This window comes from Gobius niger (assembly GCF_951799975.1).
Source record: "Gobius niger genome assembly, chromosome: 10".
Classification (NCBI taxonomy): Eukaryota; Metazoa; Chordata; class Actinopteri; order Gobiiformes; family Gobiidae; genus Gobius; species Gobius niger.
Window position 1 is genome coordinate 1830041 of NC_136861.1, and position 10364 is coordinate 1840404.

Genomic DNA, 10364 nt, shown 5'->3' on the forward strand with positions numbered 1-10364 from the left:
ACTGGTAGAGGATCATTTAAATGTGGTTGAAAAAATCTCCCAGTGAAAACAGTATTTTGTACTAATGTAATGTAATGTAGTAAAAACGTCAAAATCCACTGTTCCACATTATTATGCAACTCATCGTTTCAATACATTTTAAAGCTTGTAATTAACTGAAAATGGTCATTTGCTGAATTTGTAGCATTAGGAGGTCATATTTACTGAAATCAAAAGCTATTTCAATCAAAAAAATCTTAACAGGTCAAGTTATATTTACCATAGGAGTTTCTTTGAGCAGCTTCGAAACTCTTAAAGGATCTGTATCATGCTATTTTAGCCATTCCAAAGTTAAGTATAGGCATTTATATGAATGCTTGTACCTGCTTGGTATTTTTCAAACCCGGAAGACACAACTCTTCGATTCAGTTAACTCCGCCCCCTCTCTCCGCACATACTTTACCGTAATATAAATAAACAGCAATAAGTGAAGATACTTCACAATGCAGTTATAAGGAGTTGACATCTGCAACACAGCTTCATAAATGGCTAACACACAAGCTAATATGCTAACACACAAGCTAACACACATGCTAATACACGTTTGGACTGACTCACCCTCTGCTCGATCGCTGTTTACATTGTGGGACTCGCGTTGGTTATAAAAGTTAATCCACTTTGATTCTGGCAAAGCTTCACCAAACATCCATCAGAGACAGTCACAGAAAAACAATATTTTGGTGATAGTCGCTGAATCCCGGAGAAAAAAACAACTTCTGACGGGAGTGGCCTGTTCTTTAGGAAGGTTGAATCATAGACTGTATATATAGTCCTGTCCTCGTAGCCAAACGCGCTTCTTTTTCTCCATGACATTATCGTTAGGTAGGATGAAGAACAGGTGTGTCCAGAATAGGTTATAACGAGCTCCATCTTCAGCTGCAGCGCAAACATGACGTCTGTTCAGACGCTCAGGGGATGTGTTTGTTTTGGCCACAGCTGACCTGGAAGCACCTCGGGCACATCCTTTCTTTTTTTTTTTCCTTTTCCTTTATTTATTTATTTCTTACAACAGAAATAATGAAAAGGGTGGTTTACAAATTAAAATCAGGCCATAAGCATAGAATTAAGACATTACATTACAGACGTCGAGCACTTCCGTTCCGCTGTGACGACACAACTGAACACTCAGTCGTTCACCAGGAGAGGGCGGCACAGCTGCTCAGAGAGCAGGATTCAGGACGATTACTGAGAGCGGCGTGAATGAAGCCACAAACCATTCAGGGTTTTTTTTTTTATAAGGAAATAGCATAACAACATGGCTAAAAGCTCCAAAAAGTCGATTTTGCATGATATAGGACCTTTAAATCCATTAAACTTGTGAGTTTTTGGACAGTTTCTGCTTGGATTTCTTTGCAGGATGTTAGAATAACCTCCCAGAGCTGCTGTTTGGATGAAACTGCCTCCCACCCTCATAGAACTTTTTTTTTGTTGAGGCTCCAAAGGTTCTCAATAGGGCTGAGGTCAGGGGAGGAGGGGGTCCACATCATGAGTTTCTCTCCTTTTATGCCCATAGCAGCCAGTGATGCAGAGGTATTCTTTGCAGTATGACATGGTGCGTTGTCATGCATGAAGAGGATCTTGTTCGGGAAAACACGGCTCTTCTTTTTGTACCCTAGAAGAAAGTGGTCAGTCAGAAACTCCACATATTTTTCAGAAGTCATTTTCACACCTTTAGGGATCCTAAAGGGGCCGACCAGCTCTCTCCTCATGATTCTGGCACAAAACATGACTCCGCCCCCTCGTTACTGACGTCACAGCCTGTTTGAAAATGAGTCCTCTTGTATTTCTGAGCCACTGGAGCCGTTTCTGCTCATCAGCTTCAATGAACAGTTTAGGGGAGGCCGGATAGAAGGTTTATGCACAACTGCAGCCTCTGGAGGGTCCGACACCTTGATGTTCGGGAGACTCCAGAGGCACCAGCAACCTGTCTGCTGTTTTGTAGCAGCTGTTCTATTAATCTGATGTATTTGTTGGTAGAAACCGTCCATATTGTGCCTTTATCTGCACAAACCCGTGTGTGCTCTGAATCATCCACAAATCTCTTATAGGTTCGATGATTACGCTTCATCTTTCATGAAATATCGAAGGTTTTCATACCTAGACCAAGGCATTCAACCATTTCATGCTTTTCATCAGCAGAGAGATCCTTTTTCTTTCCCATATTGCTTGAAAATGATGATCTGCATAATAAAGTGGAACACCCTTTTTCAGTAGTTTTTCCCTTAACTGGGCTTAACCTGAAAACTAATCATCCCAGGCCTCTGAGATTAATGTCAGTGATTCATAGAGCCCGAGACACGACACCATCCATGAGTTTCTTTATTATTGTTTTTTTTTTTTTACCTTTTTGACACAAAAATACAATTTGCATAATAATATGGAACGCAGTGTAGATATCAACCACCGCTCTTGTAACTAGTTAATGTTGAACGAGATTAAAGCTGAGCACACATGACACGATTTTTTCGCCCGATGTTGCGATAGTTCCCAGTCGCGGGGAGTCGTGACAATATTTACCGATACCAAGAGTTTTTCTTTCTCTGAGTGAAAAAGTGAAGGTTCCTCTATTCTCCAGTGTGAGAACAATAAAGTCTAATCTTTTCTTGCAAATGAGATGTTATCAATTATTGGCTATTTATTAATAAACTGTCATGGAAAAATATTAAACAAGAATTAATTTCTACACTAAATATCCTCAGGTATATGACACACCATTTAGATTACATTGATAGAAATAATTCACATAAAATTGATCTGATCATCACAACATGTACAGTGGGGCAAAAAAGTATTTAGTCAGCCACCAATTGTGCAAGTTCTCCCACTTAAAATAATGACAGAGGTCTGTAATTTTCATCATAGGTGCACTTCAACTGTGAGAGACAGAATGTGAAAAAAAAAATCCAGGAATTCACATTGTAGGATTTTTCAAGAATTTATTTGTAAAAACAAGGAAGATCTCTGGCTCTCACAGACCTGTAACTTCTTCTTTAAGAAGCTCTTCTGTCCTCCATTCGTTACCTGTATTAATGGCACCTGTTTGAACTGGTTATCTGTATAAAAGACACCTGTCCACAGCCTCAAACAGTCAGACTCCAAACTCCACTATGGCCAAGACCAAAGAGCTGTGGAAGGACACCAGGAAAAGAATTGTAGACCTGCACCAGACTGGGAAGAGTGAATCTACAATAGGCAAGCAGCTTGGTGTGAAAAAATCAACTGTGGGAAGAAAATCAGAAAATGGAACATACCAGACCACTGATAATCTCCCTGGATCTGGGGCTCCACGCAAGATCTCATCCCGTGGGGTCACAATGATCATGAGAACGGTGAGCAACAATCCCAGAACCACACGGGGGGACCTGTTGAATGACCTGGTGAATGACCTGCAGAGAGCTGGGACCAAAGTAACAAAGGTTACCATCAGTAACACACTACAACGACAGGGAATCCCAGACGTGTCCCCCTGCTTAAGCCAGTGCATGTCCAGGCCCGTCTGAAGTTTGCCAGAGAGCACATGGATGATACAGCAGAGGATTGGGAGAATGTCATGTGGTCAGATGAAACCAAAGTACAACTTTTTGGTATAAACTCAACTCGTCGTGTTTGGAGGAAGAAGAATACTGAGTTGCATCCCATGAACACCATACCTACTGTGAAGCATGGGGGTGGAAACATCATGCTTTGGGGCTGTTTTTCTGCTAAGGGGACAGGACGACTGATCCGTGTTAAGGAAAGAATGAATGGGGCCATGTATCGTGAGATTTTGAGCCAAAACCTCCTTCCATCAGTGAGAGCTTTGAAGATGAAACGTGGCTGGGTCTTCCAGCATGACAATGATCCCAAACACACCACCCGGGCAACGAAGGACTGGCTCCGTAAGAAGCATTTGAAAGTCCTGGAGTGGCCTAGCCAGTCTCCAGACCTCAACCCTATAGAAAATCTGTGGAGGGAGTTGAAAGTCCGTATTGCTCGGCGACAGCCCCAAAACATCACTGCTCTGGAGAAGATCTGCATGGAGGAATGGGCCAAAATACCAGCTACTGTGTGTGCAAACCTGGTACAGACCTATAGTAATCGTTTGACCTCTGTTATTGCCAACAAAGGTTATATTACAAAGTATTGAGTTTAATTTGTGTTATTGACCAAATACTTATTTTCCACCATAATTTACATATCAATTCTTTAAAAATCCTACAATGTGAATTCCTGGAAAAAAAAATTCTCATTCTGTCTCTCACAGTTGAAGTGCACCTATGATGAAAATTACAGACCTCTGTCTTTATTTTAAGTGGGAGAACTTGCACAATTGGTGGCTGACTAAATACTTGTTTGCCCCACTGTACTGAAGAAATGTGTGAGATCAGTTAAAATACAAACACTTGGCCGCTCTAGCAGTGGCTTTTATTAGGTGATCCAGTTATAGTTTCTGTCCCAGCTTTGATTGGCTGAAGTTAGCATTAGCATGCTGCTGCTAGCTTTAGCATGCTGTTGCTAGTGGCATTTTGCGCAGCGATCAGAAATACAGGTTCAGAGCTACAAAATGAGATGCAGCATTTCCAAAGTTGTATTTTAAAGCAATGAGAGAAAACAGGTATTGGTTCAGTATCAGATATTTGTTAACCGATACCCGATATTGTATTTTTTCCAGTATCGGCTCAGGTATCCGATACCAGTATTGGCTCGGTGCATCCCTAGTAAACATGTGATAACAACACTAAAATCCATTGAACATAGTTTGGGCCATTGAACCAACATTAATTTGGTGTTGAAGTGTTTGAGGCAAAGGTGAAAGAGCAGCTCTTCCCCTGGTCTGTTCCCAAAGATGTTGTCTACGTCTGTGCTGTTGTCATCTGATCAGATCAGTGTACATCTGTGACTGATATACAGAGCCTCTCGTGAGTGTTCATACACCTTGAACTTTTGCACATTTTGTCATGTTTACATCCCTAAACATAAAGATTTTATTTTGATTTTTTTACTGAACGTTCACACACAAGTAACAGACAACTGTGAAGTGAAAGCGAAATGATACATGATTCTGTTTTTTTTCCAAGAAATAGAAAAGTGAAAAGTGGGGCGTGCATAAGTATTCATACAGCATGAATGAATACTTTGTGGAACCCCCTTTTACTATAATAACAGCACAAAGTCTTTTGGGGTCTGACTCTAAAAGATTTGCACATGTAGAGACTGACATTTTACCCCATTCATCTTTAAAAAACAACTCCAGCTCTGTCACATTAGAAGGAGAGCGTTTGTGAACAGCAGTTTTCACATTATTCCACAGATTTTCAATAGGATTTAGGTCAGGACTTTGACTGGGCCATTCTAACACATTAATATTTTTTTATTGAACCATTCCATTGAAGATTTAGCTTTGTGCTCCGGGTCATTGTCCTGCTGGAAGGTGAATCTCCGCCCCAGCCTCAGTTCTCTTGTGACTCCAGCAGGTTTTCCTCCAAAATGTCTCTATATTTGGCTCCATCCATCTTCCCAACTATTCTTACAATCTCCCCAGTCCCCGCTGAGGAAAAGCAGCCCCACATCATGATGCTCCCCCCCGTATATTTGACACTGGGGATGGTGCACTTAGGACCATGAGCAGTGTTAGGTTTGCTCCATACAAGTTCAATTTTTGTCTCATCTGACCAAAGCTCCTTCTTCCACATGGAGCTGTGTCCTCCATATGACTTCTACAAACTTCAAACAGGATTTCTTATGGCCTCCTTTCAATAATGGCTTTCTTCTTCCACTCGTCCATGAAGGCCAGATTTGTGTAGATACGACTTATAGTTGTCCCATGTACAGTTTCCCCCAGCTCAGCGGCAGGACTTCACAGCTCCTCCAGAGTTATCTTGGGGCACTTGGTTGCCTTTCTGACCAGTGCTCTCCTTGTTCGCTCTGATATTTTAGGTGGAGGACCACGCCTTGGTAAGTTGGCAGTGGTGCTTTACTCTTCCCATTTCCGAACAATGGATTGAACAGTTGCTCCGGGAGATGTTCAAATCTTGGGAAATCTTTGTATAACTTAAGGCTGCTTTAAACTTCTCCACAGCTTTATCCCTGACCTCTCTGGTGCTCCTTGACCGTCATTATGCTGTTCAGTGACCAATACACTCCGACCACAGCTCTGAGGGCCTAAAAGAACAGCTGAAATTATTCTGAGAGTAGATTACACACAGGTGCCTCTATTTAACCACTAGGCCAAGGTGTGAACATTCTGGAGTCATTAGAAATGTTTTAAAGGCAATTTAATGCACTCAGAAAATGCTGTATGAATACTTATGCACGCCCCACTTTTCACTTTTCTATTTTTTGAAAATTAACAGAATCATGTATCATTTTGCTTTCACTTCACAGTCGTCGGTTACTTGTGTGTGAACGTTCAGTAAAAAAATCAAAATAAAATCTTCATGTTTAGGGTTGTAAACATGACAAAATGTGCAAAAGTTCAAGGTGTATGAATACTCACGAGAGGCACTGTACACTGATCTGTGACTGATATACACTGATCTGTGACTGATATACACTGATCTGTGACTGATATACACTGATCTGTGACTGATATACACTGACCTGTGACTGATATACACTGACCTGTGACTGATATGCACTGATCTGTGACTGATATACACTGACCTGTGACTGATATACACTGACCTGTGACTGATGTACACTGATCTGTGACTGATATACACTGATCTGTGACTGATATACACTGATCTGTGACTGATATACACTGACCTGTGACTGATATACACTGACCTGTGACTGATGTACACTGATCTGTGACTGATGTACACTGACCTGTGACTGATATACACTGACCTGTGACTGATATACACTGATCTGTGACTGATGTACACTGATCTGTGACTGATGTACACTGACCTGTGACTGATATACACTGACCTGTGACTGATATACACTGATCTGTGACTGATATACACTGATCTGTGACTGATATACACTGACCTGTGACTGATATGCACTGACCTGTGACTGATATGCACTGATCTGTGACTGATATACACTGACCTGTGACTGATATACACTGACCTGTGACTGATGTACACTGATCTGTGACTGATATACACTGATCTGTGACTGATATACACTGATCTGTGACTGATATACACTGACCTGTGACTGATATACACTGACCTGTGACTGATATACACTGATCTGTGACTGATGTACACTGATCTGTGACTGATATACACTGACCTGTGACTGATATACACTGATCTGTGACTGATGTACACTGATCTGTGACTGATGTACACTGATCTGTGACTGATATAAGACTGATATACACTGATCTGTGACTGATATACACTGATCTGTGACTGATATACACTGATCTGTGACTGATATACACTGATCTGTGACTGATATACACTGATCTGTGACTGATATACACTGATCTGTGACTGATATACACTGATCTGTGACTGATGTACACTGATCTGTGACTGATATAAGACTGATATACACTGATCTGTGACTGATATACACTGATCTGTGACTGATATACACTGATCTGTGACTGATATACACTGATCTGTGACTGATATACACTGACCTGTGACTGATATACACTGACCTGTGACTGATATACACTGATCTGTGACTGATATACACTGACCTGTGACTGACTGAATGAGTGCGTGTGTTTCAGGCCCCAGTGGACGCCTCGTCCCAGGACACCATGATGGCCGTGCTGCAGGAGATGGGCTTCAGAGACCGCGCTCTGAACCAGCGGCTCCTCCTCAAACACAACTACAACCTGCTGGACGTGGTCAACGAGCTGGTACACGTCACCGATAACGACTGCTACTCCACGCAGTACTGAGGACTCCGAGGCCCGCCCACATGGACTCCACCAATTGACTTTGGGAGGCTTGTCGATTGTAAACATTTCCAGCTGGTAAGATCGTGTAGATCTTACCAGCTGTAGATCTGATTTATGAACCTTTGAATCTTCCCAGGTGACTGTTAGTCCTGTTTACCCCGCTTAGGGACAGAGCGCTTGTTGAACAGCTAAGGGAGAATTTGAAGAAGCCGTTTTAGATCAATATCGCATTTTCTAACAAAACAAGAGTAAGATATTGATCAAGAAATGTTTGAAATGACCAAACTAATGCCCACTTTTTAGAAATGTTGATGATTGACATGTTCCTTCTCCAATAGTTCGCCCTAAGCTGAGCACACACTACGTTTTCTTTGCCCGATTTCGCTCTTATTTTCAATGACGGTGAGTTTTTTCCCGAGTCGTGGTGAGTTGAAGGCAGTCGCAGAGTATCGTGTCTCGTAGTGTGTTTGAATTTTAAGCCTGATTTAGGACGTACAGGAAAAGCGTGGATGATTTCACACACCCAGAAGGGGACACAGGCAAAGCAGCGACCAACAACAGAGTGGAATACTCACATTAAACACTGTAGCGTCCTCCCTTTTTATTCAGTATCATAACAACTACATCATGTAAGAGATTTTGTCAAACAATTCTCTAAAATTGCATATAAATTGAGTCAACTAAATTTAAGACCAATTTAGTCAACTTTGCATTAAGAAGTTTTTAGTTTTAATCAATATCACAGATTTTTATTCTACATGCAGAGATAACGGGGGTTTTATTCTGATGAACTCCTCTCTCCTCTCTGGACGGACAGTAACGTTATGGGAAGAGGCAAATGCCTAAATATCTCTGTTTCAAGTCCATTTTCAACAACATTGTTGATAGGGCAGAAATATATATCGTTATCGTATCGATATCCAGATGTGAACATTCAAAACATTCAAATCGAAAAAAGCAAGATATAAACAATATAGATTTTCATCAATAAAACTGCACTCTTTATTATTATGTTTTTGTTTTTCTGAAAAATGCTTGGTTTTCACTTAACCCATAGTTATAATAGTTATATCGTATCGTCCTTTTCAAGTCAATTTTCAACAACATTGTTGATAGGGCTGAAAGATATATCGTATCGTATCGAAATCCAGATATCCGGCATGAATATCAAGATATGACATTTTGTCCATATCGTTCAGCCCTTATTGTTGACACGTTTTGTTATCGATCGCTTTTTACCGCGTGTGCATTTAAACAGCCTGGTTCTGGATTGACGACTTTATCAGGATGTTTCTCAGCCGTCCTTGGACCGAATGTTAAAATCTCAACTGTTTCGATCTGTCCATGTGAAGCTGCTCTGCTTTGTTAAACGTGCTCCAGAGAGCGAGAGGTTTACAGCTGTTCGCTACACAACGCCACGCCCCCTCAGACTAACACCACGCCCCCTCAGACTAACACCACGCCCCCTCAGACTAACACCACGCCCCCTCAGAGTAACACCACGCCCCCTAAGAGTAACACCACGCCCCCTCAGACTAACACCACGCCCCCTCAGACTAACACCACGCCCCCTCAGACTAACACCACGCCCACTCAGACAAACACCACGCCCACTCAGACTAACACCACACCCACTCAGACTAACACCACGCCCCCTCAGAGTAACACCATGCCCCCTCAGAGTAACACCACGCCCCCTCAGACTAACACCACGCCCCCTCAGACTAACACCACGCCCCCTCAGAGTAACACCACGCCCCCTCAGACTAACACCACGCCCCCTCAGACTAACACCACGCCCCCTCAGACTAACACCACGCACCGTCAGACTAACACCACACCCCCTCAGACTAACACCACGCCCCCTCAGAGTAACACCACGCCCCCTAAGAGTAACACCACGCCCACTCAGACAAACGCCACGCCCCCTCAGACTAACACCACGCCCCCTCAGACTAACACCACGCCCCCTCAGACTAACACCACGCCCCCTCAGACTAACACCACGCCCACTCAGACAAACACCACGCCCCCTCAGACTAACACCACGCCCACTCAGACAAACACCACACCCACTCAGACAAACACCACGCCCCCTCAGACTAACACCACGCCCACTCAGACTAACACCACGCCCACTCAGACTAACACCACGCCCACTCAGACAAACACCACGCCCACTCAGACAAACACCACGCCCCCTCAGACTAACACCACGCCCACTCAGACAAACACCACGCCCCCTCAGACTAACACCACGCCCCCTCAGAGTAACACCACGCCCCCTAAGAGTAACACCACGCCCACTCAGACTAACACCACGCCCCCTCAGACTAACACCACGCCCACTCAGACAAACACCACACCCACTCAGACAAACACCACGCCCCCTCAGACTAACTCCACGCCCCCTCAGACTAACACCACGCCCACTCAGACAAACACCACACCCACTCAGACAAACACC

General features: G+C 43.1%; 1 protein-coding gene across 3 annotated transcripts in view; it reads left to right on the forward strand.

Moving 5' to 3' along the window:
- The window catches only part of nbr1b (NBR1 autophagy cargo receptor b), a 32810-nt gene extending 24200 nt beyond the window's left edge, over positions 1 to 8610 (forward strand). For 2 of the 3 annotated variants that reach the window (XM_079565441.1, XM_079565440.1), the window contains exon 22: positions 7724 to 8610. In XM_079565441.1, coding sequence (XP_079421567.1) covers positions 7724 to 7897 — 174 coding nt within the window. In that variant the 3' untranslated portion in view covers positions 7898 to 8610. The remainder of the gene's footprint in view (positions 1 to 7723) is intronic. The other variant, XM_079565442.1, reaches the window with a different exon arrangement.
- Positions 8611 to 10364: the final 1754 nt, after the last annotated feature.